The sequence below is a fragment of the Hesperophylax consimilis genome, chromosome 30, assembly GCF_061612785.1.
Source record: "Hesperophylax consimilis isolate HC1 chromosome 30, BYU_Hcon_1.0, whole genome shotgun sequence".
In the NCBI taxonomy this organism is placed as follows: Eukaryota; Metazoa; Arthropoda; class Insecta; order Trichoptera; family Limnephilidae; genus Hesperophylax; species Hesperophylax consimilis.
The window spans coordinates 11,862,505-11,888,117 of record NC_142865.1 but is presented as its reverse complement, the minus strand read 5'-3'; the positions used below and the strand labels follow the sequence as shown (position 1 = coordinate 11,888,117).

The 25,613-nt window shown below is 35.8% G+C and overlaps 1 protein-coding gene and 1 long non-coding RNA gene across 3 annotated transcripts in view; both read right to left on the bottom strand.

Moving 5' to 3' along the window:
* Nucleotides 1-25,613, bottom strand: part of LOC149409641 (protein sine oculis-like) — a 102,920-nt gene that overhangs the window by 72,032 nt on the left and 5,275 nt on the right. For both annotated transcript variants that reach the window (XM_089649642.1, XM_089649641.1), the window contains exons 2-3: nucleotides 15,115-15,956; nucleotides 2,725-2,935 (exon numbers count right to left, since the gene is read on the bottom strand). In XM_089649642.1, coding sequence (XP_089505768.1) covers nucleotides 2,725-2,935; nucleotides 15,115-15,261 — 358 coding nt within the window. In that variant the 5' untranslated portion in view covers nucleotides 15,262-15,956. The remainder of the gene's footprint in view (nucleotides 1-2,724; nucleotides 2,936-15,114; nucleotides 15,957-25,613) is intronic.
* On the bottom strand, nucleotides 8,364-10,433 carry LOC149409642 (uncharacterized). The gene is made up of 3 exons (XR_016305144.1): nucleotides 10,170-10,433; nucleotides 8,797-8,882; nucleotides 8,364-8,467 (listed from the first exon to the last, which is right to left on the bottom strand). It is a non-coding gene; the product is annotated as an uncharacterized LOC149409642 (long non-coding RNA).

Below are 25,613 nucleotides of genomic sequence, written 5' to 3'. Positions count from 1 at the left end.
TAATATTTTAAAGTATGTATATACAAGAAAATCGGTTTGAGGGTTTTTGAAGTGAAACTTCTTTAGGCGCGTAATGGATTTTCGGGGACGGAGTAAAACCGAGTCAGAATCGACACGAAAATGCGGGTACCCCCACCACCGCTCACCGTTCACTGTCCCTCTCTCACCATATGCGCTTGTTGAGGTGGGGGAGCCGCTCACGAACGTTCTCTCTCTTCTCTTCTTTCCTCTCTCTCAGACACCAGCGAACTGCGCCACGCCAAGCATCAGCTGCTTGGTTAGTATACTGCGTCGTGAGTGTAATACGAGTGAAATACGTAATTGATTGTGGTTCATACGGTTAATTTGAAAATAGAGAGAGAGGAATAAATTAAATTTGAAAATAGAGAGAGAGGAATACTAGAAGTTTCACTTCTGTCTTGCGTAGGCTTGACACACCCACTTTTTTTTTAACAAACGAAGCTACATTGATGCTGAAGGAATCTTTTTGACGGGTTATTTCGGAGAATTTGAACAATTCATCAAATTTCAACGTGCATTTTCTGGTTCTGTGAAAGTCCTATTCAAGTTTTGTTATTGTATCATTATAGGCTAGTTGCTTTACAGAACTGAAATAATATCAGAACTTGAAAAAATCTTTCACAGAACTTGAAAATTAACTTTGAAATTCAAAGGATTGTTCAAATTCTCCAAAAAAAACCCGTCCTTAGTGTCCCTCTGCACAACAGAGTTATGAACAACTTATTATTAACTTTATTAATGCACTTTTTAGGGGCTATCACATATGAATAGTAAAAATTGTATTTTCACACAGATCATATTTATTATACATAACTAAACTGTCTCAGTGACTATCTTTTGTTTTTGTTATTTGATAAATGAAAGATGTCTACTGACTCATTATAATTATTTCCCTCTATAAGTATTCTAGGCAATGAGGAATACATATGGTAGTTAGTACCAGAATTTCTGCACTGAAATAAATCCCGACTTCTAGTATTACGTAGTGGAATCCGAAAGCTTATCAATGCAAGCAAATCTGGACTTTTAAATGTATCAATTATAAGTTTATATAGAAATACCAAGTCAGTGAAAATCCTTCTATCAAACAATTTAAGCATTTTAATTTCACTTAAAATAGTGTTGTAATTCAACAATAATACTTGTAGAATAATGGTTTTTTAAATATTTTATAGAAGATCGTGATGTAAAATACATAAAAAACTAATTATTTAATATTAAAACCACAAAGGTAAAAAGAAAATAAAAATTCAATTATTATAACATACACTAGCATAGTCCGTGATAATTTTATAAAAGCAGGAAAAAGAGAGAAAAAAGCATATTTAGAATACAAGTCAACTGAAAATGCAAGGACGGGGTATCAATGTATTACCACCCCCACTAAAGGGGGAGGTTGCGCTTGAGATCATTTCAGTTTCCGGAATATATAGAAAATAAAATAACGCATTTTAAAAGTTATTTCGTTTAAATTAATCGATTTTGCGACCATTATCATTGTAGCGTAAGCTTCAAGGTTTGTTTTTTTATTCTCTTATTTAAACTAAAATATGAACCTAAGAACCTAAAGTGGGTTCTTAATTTGGTTTTGAAACAACTGTATCTTTATATTTTTTATCTAACTGATAGAGTGTTTTTAAAATGAAATGTGCCCATTGACTGTGTCCCACTTTTCTGTACATTAACCGACATTCTTTAAAAAAAAAGAAAAAATTTATACATTAATAATAATAAAAAAGGTAATAAAAAAATCATTTTCGTGAAAAATCACCTCAAGGACGTTATACGTACCACCTATTAGCCCGACAGCCATACAAGAAACTTAAAAAATATTTAATATTTTTGCTGAATTATACTAAATGTGGTTACGCCACTGGGTTACCCTTCCCCACCGCCCAGGATTGTGCTTTTCCCAGTTCTTTTGTAATAATGTTAACAAAAAGAAATATGCGGCCATTTCGTGCTCAGTAAATAAAAAAGATTTGAGAGAAATTAAGAAATCATTTTTAATAGGAATTATAAATGTTTTTATTACGTGCGTAAGTAATTATTGTGGAAAAAGAAATGTGGTAAGAAATAATGGAATTCAAAAGTAATTTTTTTAATGGAGATTAATTTGTAACGAAGGATGCAATTAGAGTGAACAAGAAATAATAAATCCTATGTCACAGGGAGCGATTTTTTCGCTGCTACGTGAATATTAGCCTCGTGTGATAAGAAAGTCGCTGCTTCTAGCAGCTACTAAAAGTAGCGGCGACTAGATTAGAACATGTTCAATTCTAGTCGCCAGGAAGGCGGTTTGTGACTAATATTTAGTCGGTGCTTCACAGCGGTAAGTACTGTCTAAAATAGTAATAAATTCCATTTCTAGGATGTATTCTGTTTCAGTGGTAACGACTTATGGTAACAATGTACTAAAATGTGGTGATTATGACTTATGGTAACAATGTACTAAAAAGTGGTGGTTATAACTTATGGTATCAATGCGCTAACAAGTGGTGATTATGACTTATGGTAACAATGTACTTAAAAGTGGTGGTTATTACTTATGGTACTAAAAAGTGGTGGTTATTACTTATGGTACTAAAAAGTGGTGGTTATGGCTTGAGGTAACGGTAAACAAAAAAGTGGTGGTTATGACTTGAGGTAACGGTATACTAAAAAGTAATGGTTATGAAAAATGATGGTTTTATCATAACCTACCTTTGAGCCAGAGCGCCTGCAGCTTGGCGTGGTTGTGCGGACTGAAGGAGTGAGTCTCTAGCAACCGGTAGAGCTCCTTGTAGTTACCTCGGTGGAAGGCCACGGTCGCTTTGGCCTTGAGGACGGACTCGTTACCGTGCAGCTTTTCGCAGGCGGGCAGCGACCATAGAAACCTGCCAAGGCGTTCTACGTTTCCCGCTTGCTGGAGAACCTGGAAATTAAAAAAAATATATATAGTTAAGAAAGTACTTTATTAGTTATCTACCTCTGGCAACACAAGAGATGCGCGCGCACATGAGAATCCGAATGGTTCCGATCAATTCCGGACCTAGCCGATCGTGCCGACTTGCCGATTTTCACTCTTTAGCCAACGTTTCAGCCAACGGACAGCATTTGTAAGATGTGTAAACACGTCTACATGATTATGGACACTGTAATGTGGTCCGAAACGTTGGCCAAAGAAGGAGGTAGCGTAACACGGCATAATACCCCAAAAATAAAGCACTAAAACTCAAATTCTTTTTTTAAATACTAATCTTAAGATTGATTAATCAGCAAAAATATCTATACATTATATATGAAACCATTTAAAAGTAACATTCCCAAAAATGTGATGAAAGGTTTTACTAAAAAACAGTCGATATTTACATATAAGATATACCGGAAATTCGAGAAAACTCTCGTCCAGGTTGTAGACCAGTGGCATAGTGGTGTGTGAACGCGTATTAAGTACATTTATGAAAGAAACGCTTGGATGGTTTTGCCACATAGAGCGAATGAAGGAAGAAAGGAGTGAAAAGAGAATATATTTCAATATATCTTCCCGTAGATTGCTTTTCCTTAAGACGAAATAAGATCCTAAAAAAATATCAGTTATGGGCGTGAACGCGATTTAAGTGGGCGGAGCAAATTAGTTTCACACGCGCTCCGCTCGAATTAAATATTATAATATTTCGGGGTTCAGAGGAATGAAGTACGTTGCAATGGGGAAGACCCGACACCACGAACTGTTCGAAGTCAGAGCAGCGATGAAATCCACTAGATGGTACCCATGAGTAAGGTTTGAACATGAAATGCTTAATAATGGGCGTCTTTCAAACTATGTGAATAGTAATATTAAGTTGAATGTGCATGTTTTAGGCAAATTTCGATAGAAACGTTACCTATTGCAGAAGGAGCTCATGATTTTATGATTCTTATCAGATTTCTGTAACCATACTGCTAGACGGTAGGCAGTAACTTATGACTCGTAACCGACGTGTTCTTCATTGACAGATGTCAAAGCAATACGGTATTCAATCACGAATCATTTTCATAATATCTGATCATAATTATATCTGAATATATTGACAAGATAAATAAAATATCAGTCATTTTCAATATTTATTATTATCGTTTACAAAAAGTTACATAAAACAAATAATTATGTAATGTAAAAAGCATAAGATGCAACTTTTTTTGTATAAAGGCCATCATTTATTATAATATAAGTTAGAAATAGTAAAAATAATTTTATATAAAAAACTAAAATAATTATTCAATAAATAGCATTTCGTCGAAATCTAAACGACGATTTCCAAATTGAAGTTCTTTACATACAATATCTAAGATATGTGGAGGATCACGAACATTCATAGACCTTGTGACTCCAGGATCGATAAGCTCGACAAGAATGCAATCCATTTAAAAATTAGTTAATTTAATAAGCATTTTTTCTTCCCAGAACTTGTCATCTCGAAGTATACGCTCAACTATCTCTAAGTTAGATAATTACAATCATAAAAAGAGTCGTGCTGCGAAATTCTATTTAATACAGTTAAAGAAAAAATATGTCTTCTATTTTCCTTCCTTCCAGAATAACGGGTTTCTTCTCTTCCTGTGTAAACAAAACTTTTACTTTATTTACGTCAATTTTTTTTTTTTTTTTAAATTTTTTTTATTAAAAGTATACAATACAGAATATAGTATATTATATAAAGCATTGTACTCCCAGGAGTTAATAAACTCATTGCGGGAATGATACGCATTACATGAAACATATAGCTGTATGTATTAAATGGACATATGATGGGACATACACAACATTATTATTTCAGATAGTCATTAATAAGATGAAGTTTGAGCATGTTAGTTTGGGTCTTTTTACATTGACTTGCACATTTGATCTCGTTGGGTAGTTGATTATATTTTGTGTGAGCTATGTATTCCAGGGATCTTAGTCCATATTTTGTTGATTTGATTTTTGGTATATGTAGTTTGTTGTGATTTCTTGTGTTGTGTTGGTGTACGTCGTAATTGTAATAGAGTGTAGTGTTGGAATGTGCCGAGTGTTGAATTACTTTTAATATAGTTTTCGTTATTTCAAAAGTGGGAATGGTATTAAAATGAAGTATTTGGGTGTTTCTGTAGATGTCTTTGACATGTGTGTCCCAAGGTAAACTGAAAATATTTCGCAGGGCTCTATTTTGGACGACTTGGACTTCTGAAATCATTTTTTTTTGTAGCAAATCCCCAGATTCCGGCGAGATATATTAGATGTGAGTGAATCATAGCATGGTAAATCGATTTTAATAGAGAGGGAGGAAGTAACCCGCGAAGTCTATATAAAACACCAGTTATATGAGTAATTTTGGATAGAACATGTTTAAATTGGTGATTCCATGTGAGTTGTGAATCAATGAAAAGGCCAAGATATTTTGTAACATCAGCCCTTTCAAGGCGGTTATTATCAAGACTTATATTAAGACATACATTTTTTTATTTGCAAACAGTATGTAATGTGTTTTTTTTATCTTTAGGCTAAGTTTGTTTAATCGCAGCCAGTTTGCCAGGCAAGCTACATCACTTTCCATTTCCTTTTCAAGTTCGTTTAAATCATTATTGTGATAAAGAATCACTGTATCATCTGCATAGAGTTGTATTGTACCCTTAAGTCCCCATTTAGCAATATCATTTATATATATATTAAAAATAGTAATGGTCCAAGTACGGAGCCCTGAGGCACGCCACATTTTATCGTTCCCATGCTGCTTGTCCCCTTTCCAACAAAGGTCTGACAGTGTCGGTTAGAGAGGTAGCTACACAGTAATTTCAGGGGAGTGCCTACTATGCCTAGGTGTTCTAGCTTCTTTAGTAGTATCCCATGGTCAACCGTATCGAAAGCCTTTTTTAAATCTATAAATAAGCCTGCAGCATGCTTACCCTGGTCTATATGCTTTTGGAGGGCGTATACAAAATCGAAGGCAGCACATTTTGTGTTAGATTGGTTTCTGAATCCATACTGTTGGGATGCGAGTAAATTGTTTGATAGGAGATATTTAGTGAGCCTAAGCTTAATAACCTTTTCAAAAACTTTAGAGACGACAAAGAGGATGGATATAGGACGGTAATTAGAAGGATTTTTTTGCAATCATCTTTGTAAATCGGAATTATTTTTGCTATCTTTAGTTGATCTGGGAAGATTCCACTATTCAGGGATTGATTAATAAGAAAAACAAGGTGGTCAGCTAATATATCTTTGCAAAAGTTCAGGTACACTGGTGTAATTCCATCTAAACCTGGAGATGCATTAGACTTTAGTTGAGAGATGATACTGAGAACTTCTGTTTTATTTGTTTTGGCCATGTATAAGGACTGGATTGCTTTTTGATCCGTGTTTATAGTGATAGAATCATCTGGATATGATGCAATTGTAGCTGCTAAGTTTTCCCCAACTGATATAAAGAAGTTGTTAAAAGTTGAAGCTATCTGTGTTGGGCATGTTATTTCTTCATTCTTAATGAGAAGACATTCAATTTCATCTTTCTGGGGTGTCGAGCTATTTGTTAGAATTGCATTTATTATTTTCCATGTCTGTCGCGGATTACGCAGGTTTTCTTTAAATATAGTCGTGTAGTATTTGGTTTTAGCATATCTTCTATAGTTGGTAACTTGATTTCTTGTTTTATTTCTCAGTGCTGTGAATATATCACTTTACTGATTTTTTTTCCAGATTTTAAACGCATTGTTGCGCTGTTTGATAAGTGCATTTAATTTTGCATCAAACCATGGAGTATTACCCCTCCGTTGGTCTCCTATGCGTAACTCAGATTTATGTTGGGATGATTTTATTGCTGTTTTGATGTATTCATTAAAATTATTACAGATTTCATTGGCATTACTGGTGGTTTCGTGTGGAAAGTTGTGGGATTCTACATATGTTTTTAACATGTTTTTATCGGTTTTGGTGTTGTTTGAAAAAGAATGTATTCTATTATTAGTGTGATGTTTCAAGCTGTTTTGGTAATCTAATATCAAAATGTTATGATCACTTAGGTAGGCATCTATATTTGCAGTAGTTGAGGAAATATTTTGTCTGTTTGAGATGATATGGTCTATTAGAGAAGTAGAGGTATCTGTTACTCGTGTAGGATAGGATGTGTTACATATGAAACAGTTGTATGAGTCTAGCGTGTTGATGTATTTAAGAGATGTATTATTTTTTTGAAGAATGTCAATGTTGAAATCACCAAAGATAAGGGTATCATCTGTACAGTTATTTAAAATAGATTCATGATACATTAAGAATTCGTTAATGTTTGAGGTAGGCTTTCTGTTTATAACATAAATATTTAACGGTTTAAAATTTCTATTACGGATATATAATTGAAAACAATATGTATGGGAAATATGTATTTGAAAATTTTTTACGACTTCAATACGTTCATAATAAAATTATATGTTTAAATCAGTTATTACTTGCTCAGAATTTTTCTCCGGTGAAATCGGTCCTTTCGGCATCGGATTATTGATATATTAAGTATAGGCCATTATAGGCCAGTACACATAGCGCCAAAAAGGGGGTTGCGATCGTAATTATTCCGGTAGTCCCAATTTTTTTATATGTTTTATAAACTGATCCCATGATGTATAATCTGAATTTCCGACCATGGCGCACCTGTGCTCGCGCCACCATTTAAAAAAAACCGGCTGTAATCGCGCCAAAATCTAGTTTTTCCAAAATATCTCATTCTCAATGCAAATTTTGGCTAAATTAGCTACATAATTAAAGTAAAACATAAAATTACCTACAACTTTTGTGAAAACAATTTTCTTCAATCTCTAATAGGTACCGAGGTAGAAAGTCGTAAAGGTGCGTATATTTTTGAAAAAAACAAGTTTTTTGCGCGACTAGCTTTGATTTTTTGTAAATATCTCGTTTCCAGTACAATTTTGTGTAAAAATTATTGATACTAATTTTGTAGAAAATAAAATTTTATAAAATAAATAGGTATATAATTTATGTGTTTTAATTCTAATACGTATCCAAGCTCTAATCCACCAAAACCAGGCCAAAAATTGAAACAGAGGTAAAGTGTTTTAAATTTCATTCCTTAATTTTATTTTTCTTCAACAATTATTGTTGTGAGAACATATCAGTTGACAACAATCGTCATGCCTGCGTCAGACCTAGCTATAAGGGGCTGGAAACGGCATGCACGTTAGTGTCATAAGAACTAGAGCCAGCAAATAGTGAAAACTTTTCAGGTTCATTCATATCTGGTCCGTACTGAAAAATAATGTCAGTTTTTGTTAATTTTTTTAGAGCGCTTATTTAATCATATAAAATTAATATTATTTACTTTATATTTACAGAAATTGTGAAAAAATTACCATGTTGAGTGTCGGTATAGTGTTTAACACAATACTCGTATTTTCTTTATTATTTGCAATATTATCTGGATGAAGTCTTGCGGAATTTTTCCTAAAATGAGAAATATTGTTAATTATTTATACTGTCTCTATTCCCTAATTATTTAGAGATGTATTAAGACATGCCCGACAAACTTTCACTAACAATTCCTGAGCTTATTTGGTGTAAAAAATGCATTTCGGTAAAAATAAAAATATGTCACCGGAAATCAAAATTAATTTACTTCTTATATTCCAAATTCAATATGCTCAGAAGTTTATCGACTGCGTATATATGTATATATCTACATATATAAAATTATTTAAGCTGACATTGTACAATTATGTTCTGTAAAAAACGTATCCCAAAGATCTATTTTTATGTGTGTATTTAAGTAGTACCTTCTCCATTCCGTTAAACATTTTCCTTGGTGCCGTAATTTTGTTCGGGATAAAACTTCTTTTGTCTTCTGTTTTCCCATATTTAACTGAAACGTAAGTATATATTAGCCAAGAGATTTATTATAAATTGGTTCAATTTTACCTTAACTTTGAAAATCATTTCAACGTGCAGTAACACAGTGCAGTTACAAAGTGCAGTAACTTGGGGAGATAATTGCACAATTCTATCTACAAAAAATGATCTAACAATCTAAACTTAAAAGATTAATGACTCTTTTTAATATTCGAATGACTTTAGGTACTTTATAGGTGACATATGTCTAATTGTCTGTATGGAGAAAAACTTTCGATGTAGAGTTTTTGTTTTATGGAAAAAAAACTTTCGAATTTCAAAAATTTGTTGTTGTGTAATTTAACTGGTTTTGGTGGATAAGAGCTTGGATACATATTAGAGTTAAAACACATAAATTAAATACCTATTTATTTTATGAAATTTTATTTTCTACAAAATTAGTATCAATAATTTTTTCACAAAATTGTACTGGAAACGAGATATTTACAAAAAACAAAAGCTAGTCGCGCAAAAAACTTGTTTTTTTCAAAAATATACGCACCTTTACGACTTTCTACCTCGGTACCTATTAGAGATTGAAGAAAATTGTTTACACAAAAGTAGTAAGTAATTTTATGTTCTACTTTAATTGTTTAGCTAATTTAGCCGAAATTTGCATTGGGAATGAGATATTTTGGAAAAACTAGATTTTGGAGCGATTTCGGCCGGTTTTTTTCAAAATGGCGGCGCGAGCACAGGTGTGCCAAGGTCGGAAACTCAGATTTTACATCAGGGGACCAGTTTATAAAACATATAAAAAAATTGGGACTACCGGAATAATTACGATCGCGATTCGGTAATTGCCCTGGAGTATTAGTAATGAAACGAACTATTCACAAACACTTTATTGAAATATAAGAGAATACCACTCCTTAGTAAAAAAACTCCTTTTATTTTACCATAATTTATTAGATATTCCATTGTTACAACTAACATGACTGTATAATTAGAAATTAATGTAAAAGCCCAGTAGGGCGTAAATAAATAAAACTAGGAAAACGATTCTAGTGAAGGGGCACTCTATAACATTCTGTGCCGCTGGTTGTGACAACCGGACAGACAGCCGCGTCGCGTGAAAAAAAAGATTAATAGTAAAAAAGTCTACTTGGGCTAGAAATGATACATAATAACATAACGTCAATACTTTAGTGTCATCTTTTTTCTCAAGTGCCTACACATTTACGCATTTAACAATGTATTCTTTTGTATTGGTTATTATTTATATTTATATTTATTATTTATATAAAAAACCTTTACTCACTTGAGGAAGAAGTTAAATTATAAAAAACAGAAAATTTCACTAATAGATTGCAAAGTAATTGTTTGATTAAATAAAAAAATACGTAAAAGAAATGACCGGAGCGACCGGCCGGGTGACACGACCTTACAGGCCGGAACTTTCGCGGCGTCTGAATCAATACGTAGTAACTCCTTGTCAACCCGCACACAAATATACTACGCACAATAGAGAGTTTTGAAGTACTGGCGGTCGTTTTTCGTGTATCTGGCCAGAAATTGGATTTTCGCGAGTGTTTTTATTTTAATTAATTCTTATGAATACATTAATAAAATCTCTAATCTTTTGTGAGGGAGTCGTCGGGAAGTTACTAATTCATCGTCTAGAAAAATAAAATCTGGTACTTGCCGCTTATCTTACAACATTTTACATTTAATAAAATGTACTTATCGTTTTACATAATATATTTAATTGTAAGGTCCTGTTTTTATTAATCTTAAATATAAATAACTTGCATCCCTTCGAATCCCTCTAGAAACATTTAAGAATTTAGTAATAAGCTCATCAGAAATAATTAAAATGTGAGCGTCGGGGCAAATCCCCGTTATCAGGGTATTGTGTCGCCTTAATCAACACTCCACAAATGATGGATACTATTCACCAATGTCCAGAATGGCAAGACTTGTCAACTCAAGTCAGGACCTTGAATTTTTTGGCGCAAGTCTTTGATTTTTGTCAGTCATTACGCAATTAATCTTTGTGGCAGAAGTCGTGACTCAATCAAAACCTTATTGTTTTTGTGCCTTAATTTTGTCACAGCTCTAATTTCTTAATTAGCCTGTATTGTAACATTTCTCCTTGTGTTATAATATGTAATGTGTTGTAATTGGACATGGTCTGTTAGTAAATCAATAAATAAATATATATGACGCGAATGTTAATGGTAGAAACAGTCTGGAACGCCCGAGGAAGACATGGAAAGATCAAATGAACTAAATACTAAATACTCTATAAGGTATATAGTTTCCACAGGATAGCTACTTATATTTAGAGACAAAAAATGTGTCCTCTCTAATGTTTTAAAAAAAATATTATACTATAATGCAAAGATACAAAAATATTTTTGAGTTTTATCATGTTTTCCAGCTAAATAAGCGCTATTCACAATAAAAATAAATACAGTATAGGTACATTTGAGATGGAATTTTGCTACGCGCTTTTTCACAGATAAAATAAACATATTTGCAAGTGACGTAACGACAAGCTAGAGTAATATTAAGATACATTATTTCCTTGCCAAGCGAATAAAATATATTTTAGTACGATATGAGCATTTATCATGGTTCAAAATACCATAAAATCAAGGCAAGCGCTGTAATACTGTAAACCACTACCAAATTCACGGTGGATTTCTTGGGGTTATCATACACTGGGGGTTGATTTAGATTTGATGGATAGACAGTGAAACAAATATATCGAGAGTCGGAATAACAGAAGTGTATAAATGTGAAAGAAGCAAGGAACGTGTGTCCATGACGAAGGTGTCTACCGCTGCGGGGAAACGGCGAGATAATTTATTTAGTTAGCTCGTTCGTTAGTTCCTTATTTAGCCGCCTACAAAGTTAACCGTGTCAAGATGTAGGTACATTTTCCAGAATAGAAATGTAACACGATACGAGGAAAAGAGATGCCATATATATTCCATAAAACAACAAAGTATTCATTTTAAATGAGAGAAAAAGAGACAGAGCTATAAAATGACGCAGAACACAGATCAGAAAGTTGAGACGTCCATAGTAACCGAATACAACGTATCGAGTTCGTCTTTAAATTGAAGGTATTGGTTTTGCTGTGAGAGTGAACGAGATAAAGCTAAATTTAAACGCATTGCAGGGGATATGTGTAAGAGAGACGGGTGTATGTAACTGTACCCGTTTCGAATGACGATAAAGTTTCGCGGGTTTATTTCTGTCACGTTTAAATTTGGAACAAGGCAAATGTTGCCAAGTTTGAGAAGAGTTCTAGAATTTTGTGCTTCTGTTACGTAAATGCGTCAAAATGTATTATATTCATTTCTTGTTTTTCCGGACAAAGAAGAGTTTTCCAAATAATAGTTATCTATATTACGACGCGAATGGGAATGGTAGGAGAAGTCGGGGACGCTCGGGGAAGGCATGGCACGATCAAATATCAAGTCAACTTGAATCGGGCCATATAATAAAATTTAATAATATTTGGATGATTTGAATAGCGCCGTTTTTGTGCAAAATAACCTCAAGGGCGCTGTAGAAATATATAATACATTTTCTACAATGATCTATGTTATTACTAACTATATATGGAGATAATATACAGTACAATACTTACCTGGTAGGTCACTTGAGATTAACACTTAATTGACATTAACCAATTGTTTATTAGCGAAATTTAGATAAGTACAGGATTTATGACATAATTAGAAAGTTGGATATAACTGGACTTTCTCTCAGGAATGATATATTTAATTTAAGGGTATGACAGCTTAAAAAGGTAAGTTTTTAGTTTAGACCTGAATTCTGTTGGACTTGTTATGGATCTTAGTTCCGGAGGGAGTTTATTCCAAGCCTTCGGCCCAGATACTCCGAAAGCGCGATCACCAAACTTAGTATTTGGCTTGCGCTTAGCTTCCATCAGTCTGTCTACAGCTGATGATGTTGCTGATCTATAGCCATGAGGAGTGAATTTAGAATAAAAGGAGTGTAATATTAACCGTCTGGAGAAAGTGAGATTATGTCATACCCAATTTGGAGTATTTTGTGAGGCTGGAAAAGAAAGGTGCTGAAGTACCTGGCTGTTCAGATCTCTTCACCAAACATGGCTAAAGCCATAGCGATACAAAGAGTGTCTTCCTCCCTGAATAAAAAATAAGAAATGTTTATTTTATTTGCATAGCAAACAAACAATACAGGCAAGTTGTTTAAAAAATTTTCAACAATTCAAAGTTTTGCGAATGTTCTATTCAAGTTTTGTTAATATATTGAAAAGCTGACATTGGCCCATTTAGAAGTAAACCACAGATCTAAGTGAGATTGTTGAGTCAATATCTTTGAAGTATCTGGCTTTTGAAGACTGAAAAGGAATTGATTCTAAAAGAATAATATTCAATTCGGGTACCCCTAGATAAATAATAAAGGACCCATCGCGAAACCTGAAGCACCCTCGAGGAACTGAGGACAGGACTTGGCGACCTAAAAGGCTTGATTCTTGAAGAGTATTTTACGGTAAGGGCTCTCTTGAGATAATGGTAAAGTTAACCATAGATAATACAAGCAAGGGAGATGGGGGATGAATCATTATTAGTATTGCACCGCGACAGCGACTTCCCGCCTTAGTTTCTACTTGCACTCTAACTTACCTTTTAAAGCTGTCATACCCTTAAATTAAATATACCATTCCTGAGAGAAAGTCCAATTATATCTAATTTTCCAATTATGTCCTAAATCCTGTATCTATATTTCGCTAATAAACAATTAGTTAATGTTAATTAAGTGTTAATCTCAAGTGACCTACCAGGTAAGTATTGTACTGTATATTATCTCCATAAATAGTTAAGTAATAACATAGATCACTGTAGAAATGTATTATACAGGGTTTTTCAATAAGAGGTGTTATTTTGAATAGCCCGCTATTTCGGTGGATGATACTTTTGAAACTGTCATTTTTTGACATTTGACAAGTAGAAACTACGCCATTAATAAAAATGGAACGATCCACGCTTCGACAACGCATTGAAATTATTAAAATTCACTTGAGTGAATCAATTGCAAATCATCTTGAGTGATGAGGCCCATTTCCACCTCGGTGGCTTCGTCAACAAGCAAAATTGTCGCATCTGGGGCTCGGAAAACCCAAGAGTTATTGTTGAAAAGCCTCTCTATTCTCAACGTGTGACTATTTGGTGCGGTTTATGGTTGCGCGGAGTCATTGGACCTTACTTTTTCGAAAATGAGGCTGGAGCAACAGTTACGGTGAATGGATTGCGCTATCGAGAGATGATAAATGATTTTTTATGACCGGAATAGGATGGTATTGATCTGGACAACGTTTACTTTCAACAAGACGGCGCTACGTGCCACACAAGCAACGAAACCATTGATCTTCTACGATTGAATAGTAAAATAACAACTCTTATTGGAAAACCCTGTATATTTGTACAGCGCCCTTGAGGTGATTTTGCACAAAAACGGCACTATACAAATCATCCAATTATTATTATTATTTCAATAGAGATATTGTAATCAATATTTTGTACAGGAATATGTAAATTATAGTTAATATACCTGAGTATATCAACTTTGGGGGTCTTTTTAAAGAAAGAAAGGGTGGGAAGGTGGAGGGTGGTTCTGGTATGGTGGGTATGATAAAAGGAGTCTAGAAACGTTCGATTTCAAGCAAAAAACTGGTTTTTATTTATTTTGTAAATAATTTTATAAGAAAGCAAAAAAGTTAATCAAGTGAAACTGTCACAGATAATCTTAGCTACAATACTGTATTTTTTTAAAAGTTGTTTCCTTTACGCGTTCACATTTCTATTGAAAACAATATTTTTTTAGTAGTTTACATTTATATTTTTTATTGAGTAATTTATTTTTCTATTTGTATTCTACTCAAGCGAAATGATAGGTAAACATTCAATTTATTTAAATCATATTTTTTGGTATTCATAATGTACACCAATTCGTTATAAAGATGAAACAAAATAGTGATTTGGCATTAAGCTTCGCCTTAAACAAGGGAAGATTGAGTTGGGCCTTGGGCATATAGAAGGAAAGGCACGAAATGAACCTATACTTGTGTATCAAGAGTCAGAATAACAGAATCATAAATAATAAATAAAGCAGGGAGTGTACGCCGAGACCGGGTTGTTTGACGGTCTCTGGAAACGGCGTGATGTTTAATTAGTTAGTTTATTAATAAAATTAAGACTCACCTCACAAACGCATGCCACTTGCTCCTGCGTGAACCCGAACGAGGGCAATAAGGCTGCGTCTCTTGCAGCCTGCCCTGCCCCTCCAACATTGCCCCCCTGCGGGCCCGACATGGCCCCGTACTCGCCCAGCGGCTGGTGTTGGAGCATGCTGCCGCCTGGGCGCGTCACAGCACGCGCATGCTACGCGGACATGCTAGTAACGCATGCGAAGACACTGCTTTGTGTCACCCGATTTAATGGGAATCTGCGCAACTCAATTAGATTTTCACGGGCATGCTAGTATAGCGTGCCTTATGTAACTTGGTTTAAAAGGAACACTGCGCAAAACAGTTTTTTCTTCACTAGATAGATTTCACAATCACGCGAAGACGATGTCTTGTGTCACTTGATTTGATGGATTTCACTTGTATGCTATTAGCGCACGCCTTTTATCAAATGATTTGACTGGAGCGCTGCGTAAATTAGATTTTCACTTGCATGCTAAATGACGCACATACTATATTGTTTGGTGACCTCTGAGACGGTTTGTTATTTTGGATATTTTACAATACTTAATAAAATCAATACAGAAGTAGCCTATTATACACTGTTTAATGATGCATGCTTTTCACTAGCATTAGCTTTTAGGTTTAGCACAATTTTAGATCCTTTGTGTTCCACAATAGTCAAACTTGTAACTTGAGAACTTTAATCACTATCAAAGTACTTTATTATCAACTTTTTATTTAACAGTTTTGTTGAATAATTGCACTTCAACGTAAGTTATTTCGAGTAACATGATATTTAGCAGTGTTTTACTAGCATGCTTGTATTTATAACGGTGCTAGGTTTTCATCATTTCTCTGAAAATTATAATATTTATCGTTCAAAACAAGTTTAACACTTTAACATTGGAACTAGACGTAATAGAAATAAGTTGATCATCAGAAAAACGATTTATTTTCTATGTTAGTACCATTCAAGAGTCCCAACTGCTCACAACCATCTGGAGCCAGTGAGACTATAGCATCCCCTATTGCAGGGGTTCCCAACCTTTTTGTACTCTAGAGCACATTCTAAAATATCGGTAGGGTGGCGGGCACCACCTATTTTTAATCGACAAACTCGGGCAGAAATCGCAATCAAAATGACAACAACACGGTTCCAGGTGGAGAATGCTATTTGCACATCACTCCTTGTACACGCCGAAAACCCGAAGTGAGCCGATGATCGCCGAACCGATCGGGACGGTACGAGCACGTGACTACTGTCAGTTTGGCTGTCGGGGCCAGGCTTATTGCTTTAACTGACAGACAGAGCTGTCAGAGTCACGTGCCATGTGTTTTGGCGCCTTCGGCGTTCATCGGCTCAGTTCGTGGCATTCGTTCACTTCGGATTTTCTGCGTGTACAAGGAGTGATGTGCAAATAGAACTCTCCGTTCCAGGCTAGCGTGAAGAGTGCAGTCTGGCTCACCGCTAGACAGGTTGCGACAAGTACTGTCAGCAAAGGAACCACCCATACATACAATATCGCAAACATATTTAATAAACCTAGGCACTCAAAAAAAAAATCACTTTCGAATAGTGGCGGGCACATACGAATCGTTCCGCGGGCGCGGGGTTGGGAACCCCTGCCCTATTGGGATGTATTGTGAGGCTGATGGTAGAGGCAGGGGAAGACGATGAGAAAGAGGAAGGTGGGGAAGTACCTGGCTATTCAATTAAATGCCATTTCAAGCAACGTTACGATCCTCAATTGTGGTATTTAAGCAGGGCGATACTGAAATTATCTTCCACTTTAGAACGTGCCGCGAATAGAGGTACCTACCACATAATAAATAAGACAAATTAATAGTAATAAAATGGACTTGATTTGAACTCACGACGTCCGAGTAAACCGAAAGTCGCGGGTTCAATCCCGACGAGCATAAGTAAATTTTATTGATCAATTTTGTGTTATTCACAATTTACTCATTTAAAATAATATATAGTATATTTACGGCACGTCCTAGAGTGGAAAATACTCTCAGTATCGCCCTGGTGTAAGACCAACATTCACAAATGAAACGTCGCTTGAAATAGCTTTGGCCGTGTTTGGTGACCAGATCTGAATTGCCAGGCACTTCCCCAACTACCCTTTCCCCATCTTCTTCCCCTCTCCACTACCTTCAGCATCACAACATATTCCAATTGGGGATACCATAGTCTCACTGGCTCCAGATTGCTGGGAGTAATTGTGATTCACATTTAAAAAATCTGATTCGTAAATTGTTCAGAATTAAATAACATTGATTTTTTTCCTATGAATTAGAATAACTCTTTCGCTTGCGAATTATTATTGTATATCACCAGGGAGCAACTGAGAGTCGATATATTATTTACCAATTCCTTCTAGATAACCAACAATTTACTATCTCTTCTCTATTATCTCTAAATAGTATAAAATAAAGTCGCTATCCGCGTTTGTTTGTTTGTGCGCTTAGTTCTTCTAAACTACGCAACGGATTTTGAAAGGATTTTCAGTATCATTTAGATAATTTCTTCCGGAAGGTTAACATATATAATACATGCATATTGTATATATAGAAAGTAGAGAAAAGTCTCCGAGCAACGAATAGTCCATAATCAATTTATCACTCAACACTTATCTGAGGATTTAACTATCTGCCTCGTTTCCAAGAAATTCTATTGGCATTTTTATTATGTAATCAGCATACAGAATATCAATTAAATTCCCTATTATTATTAATAATAAATTACAAACAATAACTCAAATAGTTTACAACGTCCAACTCAGCGGGGCGCATCGACACGAAAAACATACCAGGAATTTGTCATTTTTATAGAATTTTTGTCTAATTGGCGGAATAAAAAAATGAATTAATTTTGTATTCTAAGTACTACATATAAAGTCATTATCTGCCAATTGGTTTAATACTATTATATCAATAAATGCTGACTTGAGTCTAGACAAATCATTATTGATTACCGAGTATTTGTTTGTTTTCAAGATTAATTTTTAGAACTCCATTTTAATTAGAAATTAATATATTGAACTAGTTGACGTGTACCTGGCGTTACTAGGTGTCATGGATGTTTTGAGGTTAAATTCCAGTCACTTGAAAACTGGGTGCATTTTTAAGGTGACAAATAATCTTATCGTAACAATTGAAATGGTTTACTTTATATAACTAACTAACCATCACGCCGTTTCCCCGCAGGGGTAGGCAGAGAGGACGGACCGCCAAACAACTCGATCTTGGCACACACTTGTCGCCTCTAATGTATAGTGTATATGCTAATAGTATAGATGATCTGCAGTCTCTCGTGTCTAGGATGAACGAAGTATGCATGCAGAATGAGTTAACCCCTCCGACTTTTCGCGAACTTGAAGCTAAGATGTCTTTATTGAAATGTCAATTTCACGAAAACGTTGTGTTATTACCGCCTCACAATCAAAGCTCTATAAATGAAACATTACTGAACGGAGCCGAATAGTAAAAACTGTTTTAGAAAGGTTACAAAATAGGCTTTCAAATTGTTGTATCATAAATAAATATTAACATTTGTAAATATTTAAATTTAGAATGGAAACATGAAAAAATTGTAAAAATGACTCACCTGTAATGTTTTATGTAAAAACGATACTAAAATCACGGATAATGTAAAAAAAAACACTTATTTCATCGTACAAATGTACAATAAACAATTCTGTCACTTCACTTTTTGACCATTTCATACAAAATATATTTTTAAAAAAATAATTAAACTTGCGAGGCGGGTCGGCACGTCAAACGGCTTTCTTGGCGTCGTTTTACGATTTGGCGGGTAAAATTTGCTTCCACTGAGTAGGTCTTTTTACGGGTTTCTATGGATAACTTTGAATAGAGATGTGAAGCTTCATTCAATACGAATATTCTACTTCTTGTTTTAGGGATGTCACTAGAAGAATAACGGAGTTATGACGATTTTTGTGGAAACACACGCGTTGACGTGTAAACACGCTTATTGTACTTGACTGCTATCGTTATTTTATCGTGTATATCTGCTTACGTTGCTGACCGGTTAATGATGAATGTAAGTAAGTCTTAATTAATGGTGTTTGAAAGAGAGAGTACGAAAACAGTGTGCAATATAGCTGTGAATGAGGAATACTTGGAGCAGGTGGATGAGTTTGTGTATTTAGGAAGTATGTTCTAGAGCAGGGGTCTCCAAAGTACGGCCCGCGGGCCGTATCCGGCCCGCCAGTGTCTTCCATCCGGCCCGCGACATCTTATGACCAGTGTCATCAAGGACCCGCGACAGCTAATGGCGAATTTCTTCGTGCGAATAAATAAATATGCTCGTTGGCGAGGTACTTGGCACCAATACATTGCGTCCACAAGTATCGCGCGAATATATCAAGAGGTTTTTTTTGAAAAATCTTTATTTGATTCGCAATGATATCAAGGTCTGAGAAACGAGAATCAAAAAATATCTTCAAAGCTACGTTATCTAAAGCTATATATTCATCCCTGAAAATTCTATTGTCTACCCCCCCCCCCTCCCTAGGACAGAAAATATGGGTGTCTAGAAATTAAAACGGTTTTGGCCCTCCGAACTCACTGGAGTAGTCAATGTGGCCCTCCGGCTGAAAAGTTTGGAGACCCCTGTTCTAGAGCAAGGCTGCCCAACCTTTTTAACAGTTGGGCGAAATTGACGATTTTGAATCACTGGCGGGCCACTGCATACCTGACGGTTCCTATTTCCATGGGGGGGGGGGGGGTTGTTAGAGAATTTCTATAAAACATAATTCCCCACAAAAAAAATTCAAAATCCACAAAACATTTGAAATCCATGGGGGGGGGTTGTTACGGAACTTCGCTGAGAAAAAATTCCGCGCACGCAAAAACATCATATGTGATTCCCCACAACAATTTTTCGAATTCCATGGGGGGGGGGGGTGGCTACAAGATGGGCAAGCTGCATTGTTTGTTTTACCGCGGGCCCGCGACACTTTTTCGAATTGGCGGGTTTTTTGAAAATGGTTCACGCGGGCCACTTATAATTCGTTCGCGGGCCATATTGTGGCCCGCGGGCCTGGGGTTGGGCAGCCTTGTTCTAGAGAGATGGGAAGGCTGACAGAGATATTGAAAGAAGGAGAAATGCAGGTAACTCCATTAATGGAGGACTGAACGCAGTTGGCGCTAACAAAAAATTGTCCAAAGAAGCGAAGTTAGCAGTCCATAACGGAGTGCTGGTACCTACCCTGATGTATGGAAGTGAGGCATGGAACTGGCAAAGAGAGGAGGAAAGTAGATTGAATGCTGTTGAAATTAAATTCCCGAGGCGTATGTGTGGTAAAACCATGTATGATCGTGTGAGGAATGTGGAGATCCGCAAAGAATGCAAGGCTGATGTAAGCGTACCTAATGAGTAAGATCAAGAAAGGGACGCTTAGATGGTTTGGGCATGTAGAGCGAATGAGCGAATATAGGAGTGTAAGGAGGATATATGATGCAAATGCGAATGGTAGCACAAGTCGGGGACGCCCGAGGAAGACATGGCACGACCAAGTGAATCAGATACTTGAGTCGGGCAATGTCAAGAGTCAGAACAATATAAGAGTATGTATGAGATGATGTATGAATGTGAATGAGACAAGGAGTGTGTGCCAAGACCGAGTTGTTTGGCGGACCGACCTCTCTGCCTACCCCTAGGGAAAACGGCGTGATGGTTAAGTTAGTTAAAATCATTCCAGAGCACAGATTATGCGTTAATTTTTCCTCGGGCGTCCCCGACTTTGTCCACCATTTAAACCACTCTCTAAACACTAATGCCACCAATAAGAACAAAATTTACAAAGCACTCTTTTCAGGGTGAAATGCCTAAATGCAAAAAAAAAGAACAAAATTTTAAATTTGAAATTTTCAGCGTAATCCGCCCAATACTTTTTGAGTCTATTAGGGACAAACAAACAAACATTCTATTTTATAGAAGATATATTTTTTTTATATATCCAATAATATTAATAATATTCAATTTACAACAAAACCAGTTTATTTATAAACAAGTTCTACCGCGTAATTATTATAAGGCCTGACAGCTATTTCGCCTTCTGAATGCATTATCAAACTGGAGATTTTGACAAAAAAATAATAAACAAAAGATTACCGACTATTTTTAAGTCTAATGAACACTGTAAGGCTATCAGGAACGTTGGCTAAAGAAGAAGTTAGCACAGCACGGCATAACATCCCAAAAAATTAATCAGTTAAAAAATCCATCCAGTTAAATGATTGCTTAAAATTAGTAAGTACCAAAAAGAAATAACATTTTTTTACACTAACTCCACACAGGAGGCCTTGTAATCTTGGGGGGTGCTGTGTGGATGGTCTTTATTAGGAGAGGAAGGAGTGAACATGGGTCTTGAAGATACCTATGTTGTAGGAGGGAGGAAACACAGAGGCCGGAAAATCTTTCAACAGCCAAGATGTTGAACTCAAGAACGAGTCGTAGAAGGACTCGTTCTCATGTGACACATGTCAACCGTGTGCATATGTTGGGCGCGCGTTTTAAATGTTTCCCGTCTAAACAGCGATGCCGAAGGGATCAATTACGCCAGTCTAATACCGGTAGTAAAACGACAGTATACCTACCTTACACCTGTGCTCTGATTGCATCTATCAAACAAGGGTCAAGGGTTATTTTCAGGTATTTTAGGGCTCCAGAACAAAGGTGGCTGTCAGATTTAACAGTGGGGCGCAATTAAGATTTGTACAGGGTCACTATATGCAGTATCTGCGGTCCCTGTACAGTACACCCAGCTTCTGATGTGCAAACTTGACTGGCTTAGTCATTACACCGTGCCTGAGCTAGTTAGTCAATTAGAGTTAAACCAAGCATACGAATGGTTTAAAAAATTAAAGTATTCGAGGGAATTATACGTCACAATTTTGTAACGGTAACAGTATTAAATGAATAACGATACGCAGAATAGCGAATGAACTAAGTTCATTGTTTCTGAACAATGTTTGTGATGACATGACAATTCCAATATTACGATTATAGCAAAACGTTCTGCACGGGTTCAACTCGATAACTCCGAAATATTGCACTCTGCCATTTTTTTGGGTCAAGTAAAATTAGTTTTCTTTTGAAAATAATGAATAACATTCATGTTTTTTTTTCTGCAGTAGTAAACATATAAGATTAATTAACCAGTTTCAAAGCAAAAAAAATATCGCAATTACAAAGAATTTATGGATAAATCAGAATTTTTTTGTGTTTAAAATTATTCCATCCAAAAAGGAATTTTCTTCATTTTCTTTTATTTAATAAATCAAAAACAAAATTTCCTCTGAAATCAGCAGATTTGTATGTAGGTACTTAAATACCTACCTAGTTAATTATTAACATTATTTTGTTTATGTTTAAAATAGGCAATTTATTCAAAGAAACGTCACTATCTCAATAACAATTCTTTTTTCAAAATTTCTTCATACGGATGGGTGGGTACAATAATATTGAAAAAATGCGAATTCACACTTCAAAAACAGTCTACACTGAACCGTTAACGGCCACCATCTTGAACCGGAACCAGAACGTAATAAAATATATATACAGATAGATGAAATGCCAAATGGTTGAGTTATATATTTACATGGATACACTGTCACATAACCCTGATTTATTAATTTTAATTCACTATCATGTTTCAACATTAATTCAAGGTTCCCCAGTGTGTATTATTGTGATAATCATACTACGGTTTCAGGCTAAAATTCTGTTATAAAAAGATTACACACCATTGGTAACTTTTATGCTATATTAGCTGATGTTTTTAACACTCCTCTATTGTACAGGGTTTTCCAATAAGATGATTTATATTGATATTCAATCGTAAAAGATCAATGGATTCGTTGCTTGTGTGGCACGTAGCGCCGTCTTGTTGAAAGTAAACGTTGTCGAGATCAATACCATCCAATTCCGGCAATAAAAATTCAATAATCATCTCTCGATAGCGCAATCCATTCACCGTAACTGTTGCTCCAGCCTCATTTTCGAAAAAGTAAGGTCCAATGACTCCGCTGGACCATAAACCGCACCAAACAGTCACACATTGAGGATAGAGAGGCTTTTCAACAATAACTGTTGGGTTTTCCGAGCCCCAGATGCGGCAATTTTGCTTGTTGACGAAGTCACCGAGGTGGAAATGGGCCTCATCACTCAAGATGATTTGCATATGATTCACTCAAGTGAATTTTAATAATTTCAATGCGTTGTTGAAGCGTGTATCGTTCTGTTTTTATTAATGGCGTAACTTCTACTTGTCAAATGTCAAAAAATGACAGCTTCAAAATTAACATCTACCGAAATAGGGGGCTATTCAAAATAACACCTCTTATTGGAAAACCCTGTAGTATAAAGCTCTACTAAGGAAGCCTTTTTGCAGTGCATATTTTAACGAGGACCCTGCATTTTTTGTTTTTGTTTCTTCTTCATTTCTGTCATTAACTTTGTACTAATGTTTACCTTTTTCTTTCATTTTGTCTTGTTTACTTAAATAGTATTATTTTTATTTATATTTTCTACTATGACTGTCAATAACAATACGTACGAAAATGGCACTTGTGCCGTTAATCAATATATATTATAAAAGTAAGTGTACAATCATGCCGCTAAAAGTAAGAAACGAGTCCTGGTATTATCAAGGGAGTTATATGGTGTGGAAGCCCTCTATCCCTCATCCATGAAGAAGGTTCCCGTTTTTACCGGAAAGGCGTGGTTTTGAAGATATAAGGGCTGGAAGATTCGCCCTCTAGAAATTACTTGAACATTCGAGAGTATTCGAGAGCATTCCACAACATTTTAGAACATCTTGGAATATTCGTGTATAGTCTGGAACGTTCGGGAACATCCCAGATCATAATTAACTAAAAACGGGATTACAGGCCGTTTCCTGATAAACATTTAGTAAATTCGTAATCGTGACAATACATTGAAATCTCTAAATAGTATAAAACAAAGTAACTATACGCGTCTGTATGTTCTTTTAAACTATGCAACGGAGTTTGATAGGGTTTTCACTATCATTTAGAGAATTTCTTCTGGAAGGTGTACATATATAATACCTACATGGATATTATAAAGTAGAGAAAAGTCTAACAACGCGCGGGTAAACTTCAGCTATTTTGGAGTGCTTGTTGGAACCGCGTGTGATCTTATATTTCCAAAATAATGTTAGTTAGTAACTAATAACTAGTAGTGGACAGCTAATAAAAAAAGTTGTTCGAAGAAGCTAGACTAGCAGTCCACAGCTGAGTTCTGATACCAACCCTGAATTACCTGATATATGAGGCCTGGATCTGGCAGAGGAAGGATTGAAAGTAGAAATGAGATTCCTGAGGCGTATGTGTGTTAAAACCATGAATGATACGTGTTACAAACGTGGAGATCCGGAAAGATTGCAAGACTGATGAGAATGAATAATGAGTAAGATTAAGAAAGGAACGATTAGATGGGTTGGGCATGTGGAGCCAAAGAACAAATAAAGGAGAGTGGGGATAATAATATGACTAGCGATGCGTCATGAAATATGAATACGCGCAGGTGAATGGTGGATGAAGTCAGGAGACATGGCACGATCAAGCGAATCAAATATTTGAATCGCGTCATGTCAAGAGTCAGAATAACAGAATAGGGTGTATCTATGACGTCCTGTACGATTTTTTTTACATTCCACACTGGAGGCCACGAGGAAAATAATTTCTCTCAGGGCCTTTGTCATCTTTGGTGATGCTGTGTGGAGGGTCTTTTAACGGATAGAAGGAGAGCAAAATGTTTGAGGGGTTGGTAGGAATCTAGAATGTCCAGGAGTAACATATGAATTGATCCCACTGCGGTGTAAGGCGTTAAGTCGAGAGTCCGGGAGGAGAGATCAAAGCGTCTCCTTCAACCTGCCTCTCCAGATCCGGCCCGCCACGCAGCTGATGTGCAGACGCATCCAAGACCTGGACAAACCTCACCCCGTGAATCTGTGCATCCCTGATAAGTCACCGACTGTAGAATCCAATGAATAGTTCCCTCCAACTCAAAATGAAAACTCATTAAGGAAACAGCATGTGCCAAGTGCTCTCTGCCTACTCCGGGAAAACGGCGTGATGGTGATTGAGTTAGTTTTTAACCTTCCTACAGAAGCAACAAATCTACATATCAACTCTTATGTAGTCTCACGTCTCGATTACTGCAACGGCATTTATGCCAGCCTTCCAAAATATCAAATTGACAAACTTCAATCAGTGTTTAATGCAGCAGCACGGCTCATAAACGGGGTTTCTAAATATTCACACATTTTAGAACACCTTCGTAACCTTCACTGGCTCAAGTGCCCTTAAAGAATCCAGTACAAACTGTGCTGGATGGTGTTAACCATCAATGAAATGGCCCCACCCTACATCTCTGAACTGCGCGTCCCGGAAAACACTGGTCTGAGGCAGTCAACTCTTAGATCAGCAACATCATCAGCTGTAGGCAGACTG